The sequence below is a fragment of the Trachurus japonicus genome, chromosome 24, assembly GCF_045865225.1.
Source record: "Trachurus japonicus isolate A0001 chromosome 24, Traja_1.0".
In the NCBI taxonomy this organism is placed as follows: domain Eukaryota; kingdom Metazoa; phylum Chordata; class Actinopteri; order Carangiformes; family Carangidae; genus Trachurus; species Trachurus japonicus.
Window position 1 is genome coordinate 26,878,753 of NC_140930.1, and position 24,932 is coordinate 26,903,684.

Sequence of the window (24,932 nt, forward strand, 5' to 3'; positions counted from 1 at the left end):
GAGCTAAGCTAATCAGCTGCGTACTCAAGCCACATATTTACATTAGATTGCTACTGGTCTTCCAAAAAACTCTATTATAAACTCTGTTCCTTTAATAACAAGGACCTAGACGTTGTCACCGACGGCATTAACCCACAGTCACTGACTCATTTCCAGTCTGTCCTTCAGGAGCTCCCATCAGGCCCACACAAGCTCTGTCCGCCCCATCTCCACAAACAGTGCAGTCAGCGCCTTCAACCAGTTTGCCTTCTATCTTCCCCTCTTCAGCAGGTGAATTACCCTGATGAGAGCAACAGAACACCAGTCTCTGGAGGAGCATCAGATCGCGCCACGAGGTTCGCCGGAAAATGAAATATATAAAAGGGTTGTATACGGTGGAGCTCTTGGCAAACAGGCAGGGTAACAAGGTGATGAAAGGACTCATGTGGCCCTGCTCCTGGGAGTGAAACATGCTCCAGAAGCTGACAGCCACGTAGGGGGTCCAGGCAATAAGGAAACCGAGACTGATCATCACAGCCATCTGAAATAAGAAGGAGTAGATGAAAGAGCGCATAAGTGCAGGGGAGAGGAGGAGTAGATACTATAGTGAGTGTGAAAGAACCTAGTAAAAGAGACAAGATAGTGGTTAAGAATAGTTTGAAATGATGGGGTGGAAAAATGTAAAAATGTGCCTAAAATATGTGAGTAATATGACATATCCTCTTGCCACTCCTATAAATTCTGTAATATTCGCCTATCCAAGGCGTACCCAAAGTAAATTGAATGCTGTTCTTGAACTGTTTGGAGAATATGGATGGGCTTGGTCTCTTTTGAAAGGTATCACTCTGAAGTTTTTCCCCAAACTGAAATAATCACTATAAGTGCTACTATCATTGAGTAATCTAAGTGGGAGCACACTGAATTAGAATGTTTTTATTCTCGCCTGAATTTTTTTGTTGCAATCAGATGCCTGAAGATGAGTGTAGCTGATCATTTTAGCTGGAAAACACAATGGGACTACAGCATGAAGCCTTACCTGGCCCCAGTTCAAATTTGATAACAATCCTGCTAAAAATGAGTATTTTACACATGTTTTTCTAAGTGTATATCTAGGCGTTTTCCTAAAGTTGCCATTGAGAAACAATACATGCGCCAAAGTGCAGCTTTTGCAAAGTTACGCATGAAGATGGCAGTGCTGCCTTTTCCCAGGGACAGTGAATGCAGCACATCGTTCGTTTCGTAATCTCATTGGCTATTCAATGCTACAGTTTCCATCGGGATCGATTCCTATTGGCTGAAGCCATTCAGCGCTGTCGGAGGGGATGTTCCTCATACAGACACAGCCACTCATTCGCTATTGCAGGCGGCAGCCGGGGACAGGGAGCTTGTGATTGGTCGAGTGAGCTGTCAATCGAAAGGTCAGAGGGCAGCGCCATTTTGTAAAGTGAAATAAACATTGTTTTCATGTAAACGCCGGATTTATGAGGAGAAATAAACGGATTTACTGGATATACAATGCGTAATTTCATAAGATGCAGCAGCGGGATGAGGTTATCTACCGGTACAACCGTGTGTTTTGGACTAAATACTTTACTGGATTGGATTTACTGGACTTTTCTGAATGTAACGACACCAAGTTTGTGGGGAAACCCTGTGATCCTGAGCCTGCCCTGACACAAATCGTGAGTTATATCGGCTTTTTACGAACTTTGTTAGCATGTTTATAGTCTGATTCGAGTGTTGCTGTGATGATTATATTTAGGAATGGTCGGCATATCTTTAATCACAAGAGTTTTAGCTTTCCAACGATATGTGGCATGACTATTTCAAGTGACTGGTGACATCCTCTATGACACCTCCCTGTTTAAAACCCCCGGCGGGCCGTCGGAATGGCAACGGGATATTACATTTTCTAAGCTTAATGCTGATTTTGTTGTTTCCGGACAGTATAAGATTATGCAGTAACACCCCAGCCCTTCAGCACAGGAGGAGGCATCACAAGTCATTTGAAATGATTGTGCAGCCATGGCTACCTCAGTAAGACAAAACAGCACGCCATCGTTCTGACAGATAATGGAAATCTAGAGCAGCCTTTCTCAAAGTGGGTGCCGCGGCACACTGGGGTGCCGTCTGACTGCGTCAAGGGCATAGTGCGAATTACAGGGGGGTTTGACCCCCCTAATTACGACTGCGACCCCCCCTAAAAGAGGTACAAATAACAGATAGGGGGGGTTGAAACATTTATTTTAGGGCCGCGTTTCCCAGATTCGATCTTTCTTAAGGACTTAAGAAGGCTCTTAAGAAGGGTTCGGCTAAGAAGGAGCGCTAAGATACAGGTGTTTCCCAGATGCGTTCTTAACTGCCTTCTTAAGATCACGCCAAAGAAGCTTCTTAAGAAGCTCCTAACGGGAGCTGTCCACCACCACAGTACTGAAACTGAATCAATCGATGCCAGGCAAATCGATTATTATATCACACGCCACCTATTACGCGCATAAATCACACACAGTGACAAGCGCAGCTGCACCGACGGGCGATGAATAAACCGAAAACGGGATTTTCACTTGTCAAACATGGGGTTAACACAGGTGTCGGCGGGCCTGATTAGAAACTTCTCCGCTGTTGTTGCCGCGTTGGTCACGGGCAGTGACGGACTGGCCGTAGATGACACGGCACCCACAGCCGCGTAAAGATGCGGCCAGACGGCTGCGTGACCATGTGATTGATGTGTGTGAAAATAAAAATAAAAATGTGCGCAGGGGCTGGCTGGTTTACAGCCAGACAACTCTAGAAAGGATGAAAACACAATAATTCAGTAACACAAAGGTAGCAAATAGCTCACTTGATAGAGTATCCCCACTGCAAGCTGAACCATTGCTGTGGTCTGGGTTCTAATCCACCCAATAGAAAATTATTTTGGTGGTCAACACGTTTTTCTTTTCTCATCATCACTGAATGATCAATGCTATGCATATGTATATAGGCTACATATATATTTAGGCAGTGGAGTGTTAATGCGTGACAGTCTTTTTAGTGCCAGTATAAAATGGCACGGGAGGATCGGTGTCACGGCTGCCACACTCCGTGACACTGACCCTTGCTTGCGATGCCCCCACCACACCAAGAAGCTGCCCACTGCGTAAAAACACGATGCAACAGCGACACTAGGGGTTGATTTAAGAACGGTTGTGTTTTTGATGTTCATGCAGATATGGGACGTGGATGTGTGCGTAAAAAATATGATAAATGATAGTCATGATGATTCATTTTATTTGTGTGCCTGATGTGCAGAGCACATGTTATTCCTCATATTTAGGTTATTTATTGTTCTTATTTTATTTTTTATTTTTATTTTGTATTTCGGCACATATTTAATATGTTTTAAACATACGATGTGCACTGTTTAAATATCTTGCTTAGTGTGATATTGATTTGCCTTGAAAAAGTGCTAAAAAGTCGCTAAGAAGACTCGAAAGAGTGGGTCAGCTCGATCTTACATTTCCTTCTTAGTGAAAGATCTTCTTAAGCTAAGAGCGACTCTGGGAAACACGTTCTTCTTTCACAGCGCTCTTAAGAGCGCTCCAAAGAAGATCTTAGCGCTAAGAGCTTCTTAACAAATCTGGGAAACGCATTAGTAATCATAAATACTACAATATACAGTATTTCCATAGTCATGCCAGGAAGATGCTTGTAGTAAAATTTCAAACACCCCTAGTGGACTAAACCATTTCATTGCCTGAATCTGCGTGTGTCACTATGAACCCGAGATACCGGGACTGAGTCCAGGTGTTTCATTCCTGTGTGGAGTTTAACACGTGAACCTGAGAATAGAGCTTAAGAACCAGAACCAGCAGGTCCACGGACAGTCCTGGAAGATCTTTTACCTGAACCAGAACCAGAACCTGAGCCAGAATCTGAACCAGAACCTGAACCAGAATCTGGACCTAAATCAGAACCTGAACCAGAACCAGAACTGGGGACTGAGGCCAGGTGTTTCGTTCCTGTGTGGAGTTTAACATGTGAACACGAGATGCCGGGAATGAGTCCAGGTGCGCTGTGTAAAATGTTGACCCCCCCCCAATTGTCATTGTATAATTCGCACTCTGGTCAAGGGTGCCATGAAAAAAATACCTCTTCTGACATTTCATAGAATACATTCTCTTTATATATGCAAAGGGGCCGTGTCCACCGTCTACTTTCCATTCAGATCCTATGGAGCTCGGAAAAAAGCTGTCAGAGTTTCCTTTTTTTGTCGCGGCGCCCAAAGCGCTCAGAGTTGAAATATATATATATATATATATATCAGTTGAGGAGTGGCTGTCAGGACGACCAGGAGATCTCCCGGTCGGCCGCCCAGCCAATATGCTCCAGCATACCATCGAGCAGGTTGCCCTGCGCGGTTATGCGGCCTTTATGACCAGCCTCAGTGAGTTAAGGCTAATGTAAGTCAATCATGTTCTCATGATAATCTTCAAGGTTTCCTTGAATTAATTGATATCAACAGTCCAACCATTATTTATACCACTTCTTGTCTTTTTACATCTCACTCATGGTTGCGATCGTGACGCAGACTCTCATCAATCCAGACTACTAAATGATTTTTGTTTAGCCTCCTGTCTTTATCTAATTCTTTTTGTTCAGATATAACTGAACTTTCATGACCAAACATATAAAATAACCAGCAATGTTTGTTCGTTCTTAAATTGTAGAATGGCGCAAAGCCTCATGGGAAATGGGAAACGCGCTAGAGAAAAGTCAGTAGAAAGTTATCATTAAACTAGCGGCTACGGCTAAAAATAGAAGGACTCACGGAAGCTAAACAGCAAAGCTTATCAGTCCTGCCCGTGTGTCACGTTATTTATAAGTTATATTCATTTAACAAGACAACACAGTCCGTGCTAAGTGGCCCGGTACGTCGGTACCTGGTCGGTACGCGGTACCGTTACTTCTGGATTTTAACCACTTGAGAGTCGGAACCTATGGGCACCGAAGCATGTTGGTGATAGGACAAGACCCCAAACCGTGGCGTGTGCAGCGCTGTCAGTAAAATCCATTCACAGAGCAGAGTAGGGAGGGGAAATATACCTGACTGGATGTAATGTTATGGTCAGCAGCGTTAATGCTTGAGTGGCACTAATGCAGCTCTTTCACCCCATTCAGCATTTCTGTAGCCTACTTTTAATACAAATCCATGATCTTAGTGCCCACTTCTGAAGGAAATAGCTAAATATAGCTACCCATATTTCTTATTTTTCTTATTCTAACCCTGCCCCACTCCACCCCTGATATATACAGTAGGTAGGCCTATATCAAGCGGCGCTGGCGGCTCGTTTCAGCAGCGTTCAGAGAGAGAGAGAGAGAGAGAGAGAGAGAGCGCAGTAGGGTCCGTGTCCACCGGACGCTATGAAAAAAATGCGTCGTACCAGGCTCACGTCTCACATTGATGGTGAGTCACAGCCTCCTCTCTCCTCTTCCACCGGTGGAAACTCTCTGATTGTTCGCAATGGAGTCAGAACGGAGCGGAGACGCCGGTGGATATTCATGTGAACGCGTGCATGCGCGGCGCGCATGTAGACCTTTCTCTCTTCCTCTCACATTGCGGATTATTGTGTGCGTGTGTGTGTGTGTGTGTGTGTGTGTGTGTGTGTGTGTGTGTGTGTGTGCATGTAGGCTACAGAGGCACCTATGCATAAATACTGTAATACTGTCCCGTCTAAATAAACAGGACATTTACATTTAGGCTATGCAGTGTCATTTTGAATTATATTTTACACAGGGGTGCCGTGAGATTTTATGCACTTTTGAAAGGTGCCCTGACTGAAAAAAGTTTGAGAAACGCTGATCTAGAGTATGAGCCACAGGTTGTCTTTTTTGGACATGAGTGATTTGGCCTGTTTCATATTGTAAGGAAAAGGAAAATATTCTTGATGGGCAGGAAAGCAACAGTTTTTGGCGTATCTTCTGAAAAATTCCACTTCCCAATTCTCCATTGTACTCTACATAGACTACAAAGAATTGTAAATTCCTCAGCACCCTTGTTATCATATTAAGGCACATGAAGAAGACATAAAAGCATGAAATTAACATCAGTGGACTATATGAGATTTTTCACACCCCCTGTAGATATATTTTTTTTGTTCAGTTCTTCCAGGTGATGAACAATGACCAACTGTTCTGATCTGACTTAATGTTTATGAAACTAAATGTCATGATAAATTAAAGGATAACAGCTCAAAAAAGAACTCTCTGCTCTCCCCTGATGTAAAGCACAGCCGGCTATGTTTGTGTCTGCAGGGTATTTCCTGCAGCACAAACAAATCTGTTGTGCTCATTGAAACCCAAATGTGTAAAACCCCATGTGACCAAACACTGACCCTGTGTGCTCAGTCAAGCGCAACCAGCAGATCAGTGAAACACTTTCATTATTATTATTATTTTTTTTTAAATCTTAACCCTCCTTGCCTCCGTGCGGTGGCATTTATCCACACTCTAAATCAACCATAGGTTTATGATCAAAATCTAAAGAATTGCCATCATGTTTAATATTATTTCAAAAAGAGCTCCGTCAGTAGGGGTACACTTTACTTGGATGCTGCACCTACATCTATAAAAATGTTACTACAGTATAAAACAAGAAGCTGAAAAATAAATCTAAATAACTGCAGGAAATATATTGTTGCATTTTGTTGTATATGTGATTCTCATGAATATGCACCAACACATACGCAACCAGATGAATAATTGCATATGCATGCACACAACTGGTTTGGTGAGGTTATAACACAAGGGTCGTATACTGTAGACCACACTGGGTGATAAACACTCTACTTATCACCTCAGCCTTAAGAGGGCGTACTCAGGGTAAGTTCTCAAGTGATAAAGAAGCTTAATGGAGTGTTGTCAATAGCAATGTTGGTGATTAATGCATAGGGAGCCGGTGCATATTCTCATTTGCCCAGGTCATAGTATTTCAAAGGAGGTTAAATTGAAAGCAACTGGACTTAGTTGTCTAGGAAGACGTTTCACCTCTCATCCAAGAGGCTTCATCAGTTCATGTACGCAACTGACCAGGCTGGGACTCCACACCAGATAGTTGGACCAGTCCCAGCCTGGTCAGTTGCGTACATGAACTGATGAAGCCTCTTGGATGAGAGGTGAAACGTCTTCCTAGACAAATAACTAAGTCCAGTTGCTTTCGATTTAACCTCCTTTGAAATGCATAGGGAGATAAAACATGATGTATTCACCCTTAAACCATTGAAGTGCATTAATGGGGTGAATTGTTGCTCCGCTCTTTCAGTAGCAAAGACAAGATGCTGGTCACTGCCAGGAGAGATACTGGACTAAAATTTAGACAAAGGCTGTGTCCAACCAAGGAAACTTATTCTTGAACTTTGTCTTCTTCTGCTATAGCTCTAGCTTCATTTAGAGGTGAGGAATGCCAGTCAGTCGGGATGTTAGGAGGTATTGCGAGATGTACTGTAACACAATTTTGGTTTTGGTCATTTCATGGGATTTGTTGGGTCTGTATCTACCTGGCATATTGTGAATCCAATACGGTCCTCTCTCAGTAGGTGAAGACTTTTGGTAGCTTTGAAACGGTTTCACTTCATGAACTATACACCATGTTGACACTTGGCACACATGCAGCAAATTAATTTCAATATTTCTACTATTTAAATATGTTAGTATTGTGACCTGACCTGCTGTTAGCGGTAACAATTGGATTCATTGTACTTGCTTAACTTCTCGTGTACTGTAAAACAGTTACAGAAAAGTATAGCTAGCTCTACTAAAGTGACTCGTTGATCTTGTGCTGTGGCGAAACACAGTTTCTGTTCCCACCCAGGCATTAAACAGTAGCACTGGCTTCCTGCCCATCATTTCTCAATCCAACATAACATAACACACAGTCAGGGGGTTGTTTAACCGGCCAGTCCCACGGGTGTCTCGCTGAGCTCATTTACACTACCAATAAAAAAATATGGAGAAATGCTGTAGTAACCATATCCTTTGAACCACTTTCTCAGGGCCCCTCTCATGCAATGCTATGTTTTCTCAGTTGTGTTTCAAGAGCTGCTTCAAGTGCAAAGAGCAGAGGGAATAGAAAAGCACCCTAGGTTGATGCAATGTTATCAGAACATTCAAGATATTATGCAGTCAAGATATCCCCCAGATAGTTTAATGTGATATCTGTAAAAATTCAAATTTGGGAAAATCATGAAGAGAAAATAAAACACATTGGAAATAGCCAGTACTCCAAAAATAAAATGAACAGTGCTGCCACTGAGATATTGCTTTCATGGCAAGTTTTGATTGGTAGAGAATATGAATATACATGCTGCTTTATTTTGGTTGGTCCAGATATGAAACAAATGTGTCATTTTCTATGCTTTTGATGATTCTGTTGTATTTGTCAGGTGAGAAATCATCTTTCTTATAAAGATACTCAGACCGGAGGTGGTCACGTGATCCGGATCAAGATGGACGCTTGAAACTTTTCTCCGCTCCAGGCTTCAGTTAAATCCGTCACTTTCTCCAAGTAAACTCACTATAATCAGCCAAACCGTACTGAAGAAATGCCTAGAAAGCAGCGTGGCAAGGACTATCCTATTTTTTCACCGTCGACTTCCGCCATTCAAAAGAAAATCGCCGAAGTACAAGCGGCTGCACGTGTCTCGAGCGAGGCTAACGAAGGTGATGCTAACACTTCGGAGCTAACGCTAACTGACCAAACAGCTATGGAGCAGATTTTAGCTGAAATAAAGTCTGTGGCCTCCCGGGTGAACGACATGGATCAATCAGTCGGCGCTCGCCTGGATACCATTGACGGTGCACTAAACGACATAAAAGTATCCGTCACATCGGTGGAGAGCTCGTTGTCGGCTCTTTCTAACCGAGTGACGGACCTGGAAAAGCGCATGGAAGAGGCTGAAGAGAGGGTCTCCGCCGCAGAGGACAGCACCGGTGCTCAGGGCACCTGCATCGCCACCCTGGAAAAAACAGTGGTGCAGCTTCAACTTAAAATTGACGATCTAGAAAACCGTGGCCGACGCAAAAACCTGAAAATTGTCAACCTTCCAGAGAAAACGGAGGGCAACACCCCCCTTGCAGACTTCCTCCAGACATCTTTGCCGGACTCTAGTCGGCTTGCCTGCTGACTACCCCCCGCTGGAGATCGAACGTGCCCACCGAGCTGGCTCCCGCCCCGGCTCCAGACAAGCCCCCGAGAAGCGTCTTGGTCCGGTTTTTGCGATACTCCCAGAGAGAAGCTGTGCTCAGAGCAGCGATGAAGAAACGCGACATCCACCACGGTGTCTCCCAGCTACGGTTCTACCCAGACCTGTCCGCGGAGGTCCTGCGGAGGCGGCGAGAGTTTGACACCGTAGGGAAAGCGCTGGCCCGTCATAACAAATACCGTGGTTTTAGCTTACCCAGCGCGCCTCCGGTGTCTCCACGAAGGGCAAATTCGCCTTTTTGACACCCCTGAGTCTGCGGCTGCATTTCTGGATACCTTAAAGTGAGACATTTTCTTCATTCCCAATGTTATCACATGATGGAGAAAGACGGACGTTACAGGTAGTTACACTGAGCCCTCACTGAACATTGTGCATCTCTCTGTGACCACTACATGGACTGAGAGGACAATCTACACAACGGTGCTGATTTAATTTGTAGTTTTCCCCTTGAAATAAGGTGATTTTAGTTTTATTCTTTTTTTTTACTCTTTATAACAGAATACTTAAAGACTGTTGATTTTGCATTATATTTAGTTTGATCACACTATACAGTGCTTTTTCTTTTACATGACTTTTTCTTTTTTTCTTTTTTTTTTTCTCTCTTTTTTTAAAATTTTTTTATTACAAGTACTGCACCTACGTTTTGAAGTTAGTCTTAATAGCTAAGCCGTTGTGTGTAAGCCCATGTACGCCTTGTACAAATGTTGTGGTCCAAGCAATAATTTGGAAACCCATCATTCTGGGGTGTTTCTCAGTGGTGTTCATCACTTAGCCTGGAGTTAGACACTGTTTCAGGTGTCTCAGTTGTTACTGTGATCTAACTGTTAAGTCAGGATTTGGATTATGCTTAGAATACCCAGTGACTTCTTTTGGGGGTTTTTTTCCCTGTCGTTTGGGGACAGGGTAGGGGAGGGTAAGTGCTGCTATTCAGATCTTTTGCGTTTTATTTTCCTATTGTTAAATGTCTGGAGCCTAGGTTCATTCTTTCATATAACTGTTTGCACCTTGACTAATCCCTCTTCACTCAGTACCTGTCACTCAATTACTTTCGTGCTCTGTAGCTCTCATGTCTGGTTCACTTAAACTCACCACTTGGAATGTCCAGGGATTGGGCCATATAATTAAAAGGAAGAAAATTTTAACATATCTGAAAAAACAAAAATCTGATATAGCATTACTCCAGGAAACAAAGCTATCTAATACAGAACATCTGAAACTTAAGAGGGACTGGGTAGGTCAGATTTACTTTTCTTCTCATTCACAGAACAAAAAGGGTACAACAGCTATTCTTATAAATAAGAACCTTCCCTTCATATTGGAACATGAAGAAAAAGATTCAGAAGGCAGATTTATTTTGATCAAAGGTTCAATTCTTGAACAGCACATAACTATTCTCAATGTTTTACGCCCCAAACAATGATTCACCTGAGTTTATGTCACAAATGATTTTGATGTTTAACCATCATTGCAATGGCCTGGGCTTCTTAGCCGGCGATTTTAATTGTATAATGAATGCCTCTCTGGATAAATCCTCCTCTGCAAACATATCTAACCCGAGGTCGTCTGCCGTCCTTAAAAATTTATCCACGGACACCGGATTGATAGATATATGGCGACACCTAAATCCTAAAGTGAGGGACTACACGTTTTATTCACATCCTCACAATTCATATTCGAGACTAGATTATTTTTTCATTCCCAAACAGTTTTTACATTCTGTTCAAACCTGTTGTATAGAGTCCATTGTTTTATCAGATCATGCTCCGGTACATCTGTACATTAACCCGGTGTTTAACATCCCTAGAACCCCCAATTGGAGATTCAATACATCATTTTTGAATGGCGATTCTTTTTGCACCTTTGTACGGAATAACTTATCGCAATTTTGGCTCGAAAATAAAAGCTCTCCGGTGTCCTCTGCCACAATCTGGGATGCAGCTAAGGCCACTTTACGTGGACACCTTATCTCTTATTGTTCTCAATAAAAACAGAAAAAATCTTGAAAGGGAAGTGACTAGATTGGAGCAAATACATAAGCAGTCACCAACAGCAGCAAACTTAAAGGCTCTAGTGGCTGTTAAGACTGAACTTAACGTGGATCATACTCGTCACGTCCATAAACTTTTACTTTACACAAAACAGAAATATTATGAATTTGGTAACAAATCCAGTCGCCTGCTTGCCCACCAATTGAAAAACCAAAATAACGATCGCTCAATTAACATGATAAGAACACCGAACGGAGATATCACATGTGATCCAGTGACTGTCAATAGCACATTCCGGGACTTTTATAAATCCTTGTATAGCGCAGAGCAGGCCGACGCCACGGCTATCGCTTCATATTTAAATAACATTTCTTTGCCTACTATTGCAGAGGAGGATCGCTCCAGCTTAGATGCTGCATTCACGCCGGAGGAGGTCTGGGCTGCAATCCAATCTATGCCTAATGGGAAGTGTCCAGGCCCAGACGGGTTTCCATTGGAATTTTTTAAGAAATTCTGGGCAGAGATCCATCCAATCTTTATTCCCGGCCATCAATGTAATTTAAAAGAGGGCATCCCCTCTTCTTGGAGATATGCCTCTATTAGTCTACTTTTAAAAAAGGATAAAAACCCGTTGAATTGTTCATCATTTAGACCTATTAGTCTCCTCAACGTGGACTACAAAATTATTTCAAAAGTACTGGCTCGGAGATTGGAAACCATCCTTCCGAAAATAATAAACCCAGACCAGGCAGGGTTTGTTAAATCAAGATATGGTACAGACAATGTACGTCGTGCTCTTAATATTGTTCAGTATCTTAACACTCATAAAAATCCAGCTCTGATAGTCTCCCTCGATGCCGAAAAAGGCCATTGACCGAGTGGAATTGTCTTTTTTGTTTCCTGTATTAGAAAATTAGGTCTGGGCCCTAAATTCATTAATATAATTAAAATCCTTCTACTCAGACCCAATAGCCACAGTTAACACTAACGGCCTGCTATCCGATGGCTTCCCAGTGCGCAGGGCTGCAGACAAGGGTGCCCCCTGTCACCTTTATTATTTATATTGTTTATTGAACCTTTAGCTGAGGCCATCAGAGCTAATCCTGATATATCTGGAGTTAGGGTAGGTGAAGAAAACCACATCATTTCCCTATTTGCCGATGATGTTCTTTTATATCTGAATAAACCTGAGAAATCAATTCCGGCAGTTTTACATACCATAGCCACATTCAGTGCCTTATCAGGTTATAAGATTAACCTTGGGAAATCAGTCGCTACGCCCTTTAATATTCCCCAGGATATGTCAATTCAGTCTCCTTTTCAAGTGTCCAGGAGGGGTTTCAAATATTTAGGCATCTTTGTCACTCCTGACTTAAACAACCTGTTTGAAACTAATTACTCACCTCTAATTCAAAAGATTAAAAATGATCTGACAAAATGGACCTCCCTCCCAACCTCTCTCCTTGGGAGAATCAACACTATAAAAATGAATGTTCTCCCTCGATTGAACTATTTATTTCAAAATCTCCCGTGCTATTTGACCCCTGCCTTTTTTAAGTCACTGAATTCCCATATCTCTCGCTATATTTGGAATAATAAACATCCAAGAGTTAAGTTTTCTTTACTTACCAAGCCAAAAGACCTGGGAGGCCTGTCCCTGCCCAATTTACAATTATATTATTGGTCTGCACAACTTAAAACAATGTCAAATTGGTTATGAACAGGAAAGATTCTCTATGGTTGGGTCTTGAATCCTTATTCTGTTATCCCCGAAGGCTTAACTCCCTTCCTTTTATCAATAATATAGATATCAATTAAATCTTCACAAGAATAACATAATTATTTATAACACACTGTTGGCTTGGCGAGATGCAAAGAAATACCTTAATATCGATCCTGCCATCTCTCTTTGTTCTCCCCTAGCTCTGAATCCAGATTTACCAGCACAGATTAGGAGTATTGGTTTGTTGGATTGGATGTCTAAGGGTCTGTCAAACTTTACAGACCTGTTGGACTCTGACTCGGTTAAATCATTTGAGCAAATCAGGACTGGTTTTTAATATTCCTCACAAAGATTTTTATAAGTATCTCCAAATTCGCCACTTTGTAGAATCCCTCTTGAAGACAGGCGGGATACGTATGAGATTGTCAGAACTGGAAAACACTATAGTTCTGGCAAAGACTCCTAAAGGACTGATTTCCAAGATTTATACTTCTTTACTTTATTCTGATTCTTCTGGTTATGACTCTCTGAAGTTGTTGTGGGAGCGTGATTTGGAGGTGACGTTTACTCCTGTAAACTGGGACAGATCTGCAGCGGGATTTTTCCTAAATGTACTTCAATCTCTATACATGAACAGAACTTTAAATTTTTTCACAGAACTTACTATACTCCTGTTCGCCTCCAGAAAATGTTTCCTGACACTTACGACCTTTGTTTTAAATGTAAGACACAAAAAGGTACATTTATCCATGTGTTTTGGTCATGTGACCACATCCAGACTTTCTGGAAGGGGGTTCACTCTGTAATCCAGGAGGTCACTGGTAAACAGTTTTTGTTGACTTCTTCTTTCTTTTTACTCAACCATGATGCTCCAGACAATTCTTTGGACACAGACACGAAATCTCTATTGACAATTCTTTTGTTCCTGGCTAAAAAATGTATCTTGCTGCGGTGGTCAACTCCCCAGGTCCCCACAGTCGACATGTGGATATCACAGATTTCTGCTCTTATTCCTCTCGAGAAGTTGACTCATGACCTCAATCACAAATCGGACAAATTTCGGAGGATCTGGGAACCATTACACTCCTTTTTACAGAAGCTTTAACTCAGCATCTGTCCATGCAAGATGAGGACTGCCAGTTTTTTTTTTTTTTTTTTTTTTCTTTAACTTATTCTGTGTATGTGCTCTTCATTTACCTGTCTCTCTTTATTTATTTATTTTTATTTTTATTTACTTATTCACTTTATGTACACGTACAACGCAGCGCTCACTGTTGGTTTGGGGTGGGTTTTCTTTTTCTTTTCTTTTCTTTTTTAGATGTTCTGTTGTGTCCTGTTTGTACTTATAAAACTGAAAAAACCAATAAAAAAGAGTATTAAAAAAAAAAAAAAGATACTCAGACCTTTTCTTTAATTACACACATTGACTAAACGCCTTTAATGACTGCATGAAGGTTTCATGTCTTTAGACATTATACTAATCATTCTAAGATGACTGAAAGGACAGAGTCAATACAACATTGATCATCCTATACTTACAAGAGTGATTTTCTTTTCAATATTGCCATATTGAAAATCATTGCTTTGGATGGACTGGTAGGCTCTGTGCAGCTTCCATGCAATACCAAAGTAGGTGAAGATGATGACCAGACAGGGCAGAAATGTGCAGAGTACAGACAGAGTCATGATGAAGGTTGCGTGGTTGAGGGACTCCCCATAGCCAGTCCAGTCTATCGAACAGGCAAGTCCAAATGGCTCTGGCCCGTAGCTGCCCCAGCCAAGCAGAGGAAACAACGCCCAGAGGCCAGCATATAGCCAGATCCCACTGATCACAATACTGACCGTTCGCCTCTGGAACTTGATACCTGTGCAGAGGGAGATTTTAAGATTAGTTTAGTCAGTATATTGTTGTATATCTTTTGTACAGCAGCTAGAGCAAACAACATTTTTTTTCCCATCACCTCTTTCAATGGCAAGCATACTGAGGAGTCTAGAAGTAATACCAGAGCTGAACCATTATAGGGAAATTTCAAAGAACTGATCTGGCTGATTTAATAAGAAAGGTTTTGGTCTTTGAAGGCGCTCTCAAAGCAGCAGTGAGGATTGTCAGAGAGCTAATCCACACACAAACACTAATACCGGATCTGGGTTAAATCAACAATACCAGGTTGGATAAATTGGCGGTAGCTGCTGCAGCAAAAGGCTCCAGCATAAGGTTATTAACACAACGACTACTGGTAATATCAGGATGTACAACCAAATGCCAAATAAGAATAGCCAAAAATTGATTATTCTGTTCTTCCTTTTCTATTTCTGTTTAATTAACACCTCCAACAGTCTCCTTGCACACACGATGAAGGTCAGGGAAAGTTCAAACACATTTTTGTATGGTTAAGAGCTACAGTACAATGCTGGAATTATGTTTCTGCAAAGACTCCAGTGACCTATGCAGAGAGGAGGAATATGGTTAAAAATAGGAAACACAGGCTTATTGAAGAGTCGACATGAAGATTTCACAAATTTTAAAAACATATTGACAAATGGTTGATATCTCTTCAGTCAGCAGATGGTCAAAAACAAACACAGCACATGCAAGTATAAAAGAAACTGTCATGGTCTGTGTCTCTTGTTTCCTGTTTTATTGTGAAATTTCCTGTGTCTTATCTTCCTGTGCTCGTCCTCCTGTGATAACCTCTGTGTTGGTGACCAGTGTTTCTGTTTTCCTGCTCGCTGTTGCCTGTGTCTCTTTGATTTCTCATGAGTTAAACTAACCCTGTTTTGTCATTTCACAATAGGTACCGGTTTCCATGTAGTTCAGTTGCAGTAACAGAAAAAGCCATACAAATATATTTGCTCAATCCATGTGTATAGAGAGATGATGTGTGTAGCCCAGAGAAGTATAAATCCTGCTTAAAATGTTGAGAAATGATCCTGTATGGATGTTAGCCACATAGAAAGATAGCTGGGTTATAAGTGCCAAATGAATTTTAGTGCTCTGCTTGTTACTCCTCATTCATAATATAACTAAATAAATATAAAGCTGGGTCTCTCACCAGTAGGTGAGGGCATGTAATTGTAAGTACTACCAGTGGATGTTGTAGCTGTTTGGGTTTTGCAGGTTATTGTGCTGTGTGTTGCTCAAGGGTGTAATTAACATTTTATCTAAAGTTCCCTACAGGCATTAGCATGCTTTTTACATCCTAATCAAAGAATACATTCCTTTAAACATAACAACTGCATGTAACAGTGAATGAACACACTTCCAACCACTGAATGAAGTGAGGACTCACTCAGATGGTGATGTTTTGCCTTTACCTTCTCTTTTCTATTGAATTAGAAGATTAAAAATTACAAAAACAAAAGAAAACAAAAACTACAGGGGTTATTCTCATAAATGCAATCAAGAAGAAGCACAAAGAAGGCAGCTGTTGCTTCCCTAAAACATTAAGTATGTATGTGATAAAGATAAAGATAACAACAGCATAAAGATGCACCACTGTACAGAGAAAGCCAGCTCATGCAACAACAAAAAAAGAGATAAAAGAATGTAGTTACTAGATGTTTAAACACTGCCAGACATTTAGGTTGGTATATATGTTATTGAATTGAAATAGTTGGCAAAAAAGGGCATAATTTGTATCCATAACTATTTTATGTAAAAACCAGGCCATACAAATAAAAATGTCTTGCCTTGCCGTTCAATACGTGCATATCTCTGTAACATGTATTCCATTACTTTCCAACACTGACTGCACGGCTCAAACCACACCAATTGATCTTCAGTTAACAATCCGTCTGCCACAACCGAACCGACTAATCTCCTGTAATGTTTTCCTGTTTGTAATTAATTTGTATATTCACAGCAAATGAAGGCATATTTTAGTTGACTGACTTGTACGTCAGGAGAGGGAATGAAAGTCAGCATGTGTGACCATGCAAGACTTAATGAACATCTGGATCTCAAGCCATCTCTGGAGGAGCTTTGATGTGCTCGATACACTAATCGCTCTCGTTCTGGGTAACATATTCTGAGGAGAGCTCAAGTATGTTGACATTTCAGATTTTGCAGGCTGTTGCTAACACTTTATTTCTGATCATCATAATGAACACTCCAGACACACATAATTCAGTCATTTGGAAAGGTGTGAAGATGGATGTGTTGCAGATGTCCAGCCACTTACATGTGTGAAATGACATTCATTTAAACAAATGTATCTTCGGTGTTATCTATCTCTGTTCATCATCTTTCGCATCATATCCTCATTCATAATTTCTTGTGCTATCCCTGAAAGGAAAAATCTGTTATTATGAATTCAAACAATTATGCTGGGTCTTGGGTGGTAATAACAGGATGCTGCAACATACTGCAACGCTACTGGAGAGCTGTGGTCTTGTTTTGAGGCAGTCTGTATCCTGTGGGTTTTATGCTTACAAACAAACTCACATGTGTTGATTAGATTGTAACTCATGATAATAAGTGTGTTCAGTAATTCTCAGATATATCCTCCTTGGTAAGAGGCAAGAATACTTCATCTAAGAGTAAGATTGTTTACATCAGTTATAGCATGAGGCTGCATCAGCAGGGATCCTATTAAAACCATCTCCATGAAAAGAATGAAGCCTTATTGAGGGGGAGGGATGGAAGCAGACAGCCTTGTCAATACAGCAGCACTGATGTTAAAGATTAGAATTCAAAAGGTTTGTGGGTTAGAGTGTGTGTACCTAAAATCTAAAGGATTTTCGGCACTATTTGAAGTCCAGCTTCTCATTAAAGGTAACTCCCCTGCAATCTATAACAAGATTACAATATTGATTTCTTAACGCCAAATGGTATTCAATAAGAACTCAGGCTTAACTGCTTCAGTCTCCCTCAAATCCCTCGTAATACCACATTACCTGTTTTTGGTGGACTTCCTGTCACCAGGTACCTGACCATCCCCATCACAGCCAGAGTCATGATGCTGGTTATGCTGAAGATCATTCCCATCAGGCCATAGTAAAGGCAAGATGTGTCGCCGCCAAGCCAGGCATGGTTAAAAGCTGAAGCGATGGATAGAGGATACATGCTGAGAGCCATGCCAATGTCAGTTACAGCTAAGTTTACCGTCAGCAGCTCGGGGGCTTTGAGCAGGGTGAGGCGGCGAGCTGCGCTGATCAGGACGGCCGCGTTCCCCGAGATAGACAGGACAGCTACAGGAAACAATAAGAACATAACAGAAGTGATATAAAAACTGCATTTACTATCAATATTAACTTCCCCCTGTTGAAAGATTTGCTTGCCCTAAACCACAAGAGAAGACCATCAACTGAACAGACACCCTGGGCCACATTTGAGAAAAAACTCCAGATGGAGCTCAGTTTTTGAGTGTGTGTGGGAGTGGGGTGGAGGGGGTGGGGGGTAACTGTACAGCATTTATTATTAATCTGAATATCCAACAGAATCATGAGCATTAATTAATTGCTTTTAATCTGTCCATTGCAATCATTTTCTCCCGTTTTGCTCAATAAGATTCTAAAAGACAGTGCAGCAGTGGTGTACACGGTGTGTGTACACGGTGTGTGTATACCCAATTTGTTGAAACACATGCTAATGCCCTCTTAGGAGCCAAAAGTGCCCTCTTCAGTGGCAAGGACGTGCTGTGTGTGCCCTTTTTTTTCTTTTCGCCCCTGCCCTTCAAAATGTCTGTGCACGCCACTGCAGTGCAGTATTTATTTCTTAAGCTAGTTAACACATGGAAAAAAGAGATTAATTAATGTAAGATATAAGATTCTTCAGTGATTTGATCACACTAGACACCTTCAAAAGTGTTATTGCATGCAGCAGTTGATGGACTGGTTTGATCTCCTGTCTGTGATCAGATACTTTTGTTTTTGTCCAATGATAGCCTCTGTTGCTGTGACCAGGCAGGATTCATGGATTGACGTCTTTCAAATCCAAATCCCAATTTTACATTAGACTGAACAATAGCTTTTCTCATGACCTCAGTCATAGTTGTGTTTTTTTTCTCTCCTCCCTCAGGATTGTTCTCCCACCAAGCTTGCATAGTTAAACTCCATCCACTCTACAGTAGGAATCAAGTAACTTGGTTAAAAGTTACATTTCATAACAACATCATAAAGTAATAGTTGGAGTTAGAAAATATAGCTTTAGATTTTGTGGTTAGGAGGGAGGTTGGAGAAACAATAACACACACATCGATAATATAACATGGACAAGTAAAAGAAAAAGAAGAAATAAAGGAAGAGAAAGCCTGGCTTTTGCTCAGAAAATGAAATATATCTACACCAGTACCTGTGAAACTCTGTAATCAACATATTAGCCTACATCCATTTTTAAAATTTGATTTATGCAAAAAAAAAAAAAAATTGGAGGTGTAAGATCATAACTCCTCTGTCCATGAATCACTGCTGTTGACTTTAGTAGACAACGTCCCAGCTTAATTATCTTCTATGAATCAGGGTTGTTGTTGTGAAGTGCATGTGACTCAGCTTCACCCTGATACCAAAACAAATATAATGGAATACACAACCAACTTGCATAAAATAAACAATCTGTTTAAAGTAAAGCTGAGGTAAAATGGGAATAAAACAGCTTAGATTTTTTAAAGCTTAATTTTATACTTTTTTTTTGAAACAGGTAACCTATTATGATGAAGTAGATGACGTGTGAAAAATTATTTCCCTCATATGCAAAGTCCTTACAGTGCATGGGATTCTAAAAATAGACAAATATTGGACCATTAATTACAAAATTACTGTTAATGTCTGTTCCATTATAGAGATTGGTTGATGTGGTCTGGCTTCAACCTGTTTTACCTAATACCGCTCTCTTACATAAGCTTAAGGAAATTTGATTGACACAGCGTAAAATATTGTGCAAGCATGTGTTCATTTTTTAAAAAGTAATTTTAATCTGTGAAAAAGGACAAGAGATTTTTGTCCTTCTGTTGTTTTAATGAAATTTTCTCTCCCAGAGCAACCTTGGCATTCATCTGCACTCATACTTTATTCATGACCTTTACATTATCATAATAGTACTACAAGACATCAGTGCACATTATTTGTCTGCTGATTCTTTCACCATTCTATACACTATATATACTATCGCTTAGTCGCCGACCTTGCCAGAAATAGCTGAGAATGAAAGAATGAATGCTTATTAAGGATTTGAAGTATATTTGCCTTCATACTGTAGCTGTTCTGAAAGAAACTCTCACAGAGACAGCGAATGTACCATACGTCTTCGTAGACAAAGAGAACAAATACACTGACAGCCTCTTCATGCTGAAAGATTAACTTTACGGTACAGTCACATTTGATCAGAGGTGGGTAGAGTAGCCAAAAAGTTTACTCAAGTAAGAGTATTGTTACTTTACATTAGAATGATATGAGAATATAAGATATAAGAATATCACTTAAACAACTAAAACAGTAATAGATTTCATATTTACAAAGTAACAAACTGAGGCAAATTCAGCCATAATAACTTAATAACAGCACAGTGGGCTCAGTAGGCAGCGATTACCTATAAGAACAAGAACAAGAAGAACATGGCAGGGTCTCTGTGTGTGTGTGTGACCATTAATAATTGGACATCTCATCAGGAATGATCTCCAAAGTAAATGTAGTGCTTTATTACCCACCTCTATTTTAGGCTATTCTTATAAATAGATCCATCACATCTCTGCCCACACATGTTTAGCTCTATTTTTAATCTCTCCTTATAACATTTCTCTTCCCTACATTAACCTTTCAAGTGTTTCACAGTTTGACACAATCCCGGACAATACTGAAATATACTCACTTATAGGCCTAAGTTCTGCTTTAAACCTGTGAAGGATATATTGTAAGACATTCGACAAGGCTACATTTTACATTTCCAGTCATGCCTCTGCTCTCCCCTTTTATATGCCTTCTTTTTGTCATTTCATAACCATCACTAATGACTTAGGCGGCCTATTGCAGCCCACTTTACACCAAAAGTTCTATCAATAGAATATCTTTGCATTTAATTAATGGGTGGTGAAACATCCTCCAAAAGCAAAGGAAATCAAATGTATGTTGGTAGTTTTTGTATTATCTTTTGCTGTCAGCAGGCCTCTATACGCTGTACTTAACTTGTGCAAAATGCTGCTGTCCATCTGATTTTCAGGAACAAGTAGGCATTACCTCTGGTGATCAGGTTTCACATGTATTTTATGTTACTGACTTTACGTAAAGTTCTGAATGGCCAAATTCTTAGACTTATTAACATGAAATATGCCTACTAACTGGACTGTTAGACTCTAACACCCCAAATCAGATCATGTAACTCTTTTTTTTTTTTAAGTATATTTTTTGGCTTTTTTGCCTTTATTTGATAGCACAGTGAGATAGACAGGAAAGGGGGAGACAGAGAGAGAGGGAACGACATGCAGGAAAGGTCTGCACGACACGGGACTCGAACCAGGGACGCCTGCGTTGAGGACTGTAGCCTCTACACGGGGCGGCCACTTTAACCACTGCGCCACGATCATGTAACTCTTTGACCACTTTTTAATCTCTTTTTAAATACACATGCCTGATTTGTGTTTTATTTTATTGGTTATTATTGCCTCAGAATGATGTGATGAATCCTGTGGTAATAAGTGATCTGTTCAGAAGCTCTCCTGGTTGTAGCTATGACAAATGACAAATGTAGCTATTAAAATTAAAAACTCATTCTTGTGTGTAATTTACACTTATTGTATGCTTTGCACACCCACAGGAATAATAACATTTCTGTAGTTTAAAAGCTTTCAATTTCATTGACTCTTTTTGAATGGAACTGTGGAGAACTTCATTGAATGTGACTGTAGATTATCTTCACTGCACTCGTGATAGGCTGCAGACAAAATGCAGACGTTATCACTAGGCTATTCTTCCTCATTCAGAAGTGACACAAGAAAATTAAAATGATTGGACATGATTCTGCAGTTTACAGGGTCATCTAAAGAACATGAAATAGGATTAAACTAAATTTTCTGGGTTTTTTAGAACTGATTTGATTTTGAGGCTTCCTCTGTGTGCAAGCTACAGTAGCCTAGGCTAAGTTGCATCAATTGATTTGTTGGTGCTCTAGGGGGAAAAAAATTATGTGTAGGGCAGGCTATCTCACTTTTTTGGTCTGCAGTGTGTAGTGAGTTTTACCATATTGATGGATATTTCTGCCTGTGAGATGTTTCAGTTTTTGTATTAGCCTAATCTTTTGCTGTCAGCCAGGCCTCAATAGGCCTACTGTACGCTTCAACTTGTGCAAAATGCTGGCCATCTGATTATCAGGAACAAGCCGGTAGGCTACAGTGGTCAGATTTCACTTTGCCCTAACTGGACTAACATCCCAAATCAGACACTGTAACTCTTGGAACATTTTAAATCTCGTTTTTAAAAACACATGCCTGATTTGTGTTTTATTTTATTGGTAAGACTAATTTTCAATTGCTTTTTTTTTTTTTTTTTTTTCTGTCCTTATGACCTACTCACTTTAATTTTTCTTCGTAGTAACTCTGTTGAGAAAAATGCAGTATAAACATCACTTATTTTTGCAACATAACCTAATGTTTTACTGTGCAGTTGTGGCGTACGAAGCGCTGCGTCACTACGACCGGATACCTCCGCGGGAGTGCGGGCGTTCTCAGTCACCGCTAACACGTTTGTTGCCACTTTTCATTGATGCGAGATATTCTCACTCTCAGGTAAAAATCAACCCTAAGAACGGAGTAGCTATGTTTCGGAGGGAGTTTGTTATTGAGTTCCTACACTTGCGTAGGACAGCCTTCATCTTTTAGCATGTTTTTTGTATGGTCAGGCGCAAGCTAGCAAGTTTTGTGCACTAACTTTACCTGACTGTGAAACATGACGTAGAGCGCCTGCAGGTAGAAACCAATTAATTTTGCAATTTTCTGCTCATATTTCGTGAATTGTTGCATTAGTTTATGTTAGGCAGTCGACGTCATTTCATTGGTATCAGAGAAAGTATTTATTGATTATGCTAAACTTATGTTTCATATATTTTCCACAGCATAGCATGGTCGTGCTTTTAGCAGTTCGGCACAGTAATACAGTAGAGGAAATTTGAGTGTGAGAGACGTTGAGTTTTTTATGTAGACTAGTTATCGACTGAACATGCATGTATTTGTGCAAAAATGTGGGTTAACTTAATTGCAAGTTGGAAAAACTGCCACAAATGTTAAGCCAAGATGTTTGGGATGTTTCCTTTAGTGAATGCAAATGATATGTCATCTTGAAACATAAACGCAGGAGGTGTATGGTGGGGGTTCACTAATGCAACTGTAGTGATTTCTCTCTCTCTCTGTATTGTGTTTGATTATGTGATATCCATTTATCTGCTGTTGTTTTGATATTGACGTTTTTGGCATGTGTATCTCAACTGAATGTATACTGTGAAGAAGTCAAGCTGCTGTATGGTCAGTGACTGATAATAATCCTCCTTTTACCCCAGATCGCTCACGGACGGTGGCGGATGACGGTCTTACTTTGGCAGCCATTGTGGTTTATTTCATAACAACACCAATGGAAATGGCATCAGAGTCATGTCATGAGTCATTCTGGAGACACAAAGCAACACAGGAGGAAGTGACGTGATAGAGCATCTCTCAAGGTGAAGATACACACACAAAGACAGACACACTTTATGTGTTTTCTTTTCAAGGGCTCAGAGAAAATTTGCCAAGGCTACTTGAACCATAGCTGTCCAACCTATCATTCAATCATCCCTTGCATTGATGTCACTGCCAACTGTAGTGCTTTACAAAATACACTGGATTTACAGTAATACAGGTAATACATTTTTGTGTGTTTACTGTAAATCTTCTTTGGTCTTGGCCTCAGAACAACCTCATAATCATCATTTCATTTTCAAATACACAGCATTAGAGACCTATGGGGATCACTAGAATTATCAGGTAACATAATCTTAAAATGTTATATACTATTTGGTATGAAAATTAATTTATATAGTGTGTTTGGACAGACTATGGCAATTGGAAGACTGGGCTAACAAACCCAAGCCCAGATACTTCAGCCAAGTTTCTTTTCAGTTTCAAAGTTATAGGAAAGCAAATCAGACAACAGACAACTGTCTACACAAATGGGGAGCTCAAAAGATCAGAGTAGACATTTTGAACTGAACTAGGCTAAATCATGCAATCCTGATCATGTTTTGACCTCCAATGGATAAGGCAAGCAAAGCAAGAATATTCCCAATATTATTACAATATTATTACATGACTTATTACAATTAGACAATGAAACTTTAAGCGGCGTACTTACCAATTATCACCAGGTATATCCCAGCCCAAAAATCAACAGTAGGTGACAGTTTGGACATGTATTTATCATCCATGTTTGTCCAGTCAGTGGTCAAATATTAATTTCAGAAAAAACAAAAACAGAATTAACATATGCTAAAGTCTGAAGTGTACCTGAATTGAATATATAAAGCACTGAGCATATTTGATCCTGTCTCCTCTGTCAGCCTTCATATTCTCTCTGTGCGACGCAGCATCTGACACCTAATGCGCAGGCATGACAACCAGCCACATGGACAATTTACCGTACAGTTTACAGCGGTGGAAATGATTAAGTGACCCCCCCCCCCCCCCCACACACACACACACACACACACCCTGAAAGGTTGGCTCTCAAAAAGCCAGAGATAATTGCACTAGCCTATATCATACTGCAAAAGAAAGCCATTAGAATTATACACCATGAGGATTACCTTGAACCAACCAATCCGCTCTTCATCAGTACCAATACATTGAAATTTGAAGACCTGGTCAATTTAAACACTGCTGTAATAACTTATAAGGCATTAAACAACCTACTTCCACCCTGCATACAGGAGCTGTTCTCAACTAGAGAGTCCCAGTATGACCTCAGGGGGACCTGCATTTTAAACAAACCAAAAGCAAGGACAAATACTAAAGGCAAATGCATATCTGTTATTGGAGTAAATTTATG

The 24,932-nt window shown here is 40.5% G+C and overlaps 1 protein-coding gene across 1 annotated transcript; it reads right to left on the reverse strand.

Moving 5' to 3' along the window:
* Positions 1 to 127: 127 nt before the first annotated feature.
* opn8a (opsin 8, group member a) lies at positions 128 to 24,463 on the reverse strand. Its single transcript, XM_085770629.1, has 4 exons — positions 24,240 to 24,463; positions 17,826 to 18,119; positions 14,469 to 14,794; positions 128 to 520 (listed from the first exon to the last, which is right to left on the reverse strand). Exons 1-4 carry the CDS (start codon positions 24,310 to 24,312, stop codon positions 128 to 130), a joined length of 1,086 nt encoding a protein of 361 aa, XP_085626755.1. The 5' UTR covers positions 24,313 to 24,463.
* Between the last annotated feature and the right edge of the window lie 469 nt (positions 24,464 to 24,932).

Coding starts and splice junctions, on each gene's coding strand:
- opn8a (XM_085770629.1), bottom strand. CDS start 24,312: ATGGATGATAAATACATGTCCAAACTGTCACCTACTGTTGATTTTTGG. Junction 18,120..24,239: donor GATATACCTGGTGATAATTG/GTAAGTACGCCG, acceptor TGTTTCCTGTAG/CTGTCCTGTCTATCTCGGGG. Junction 521..14,468: donor TTGAAAAGAAAATCACTCTT/GTAAGTATAGGA, acceptor TTCTTATTTCAG/ATGGCTGTGATGATCAGTCT.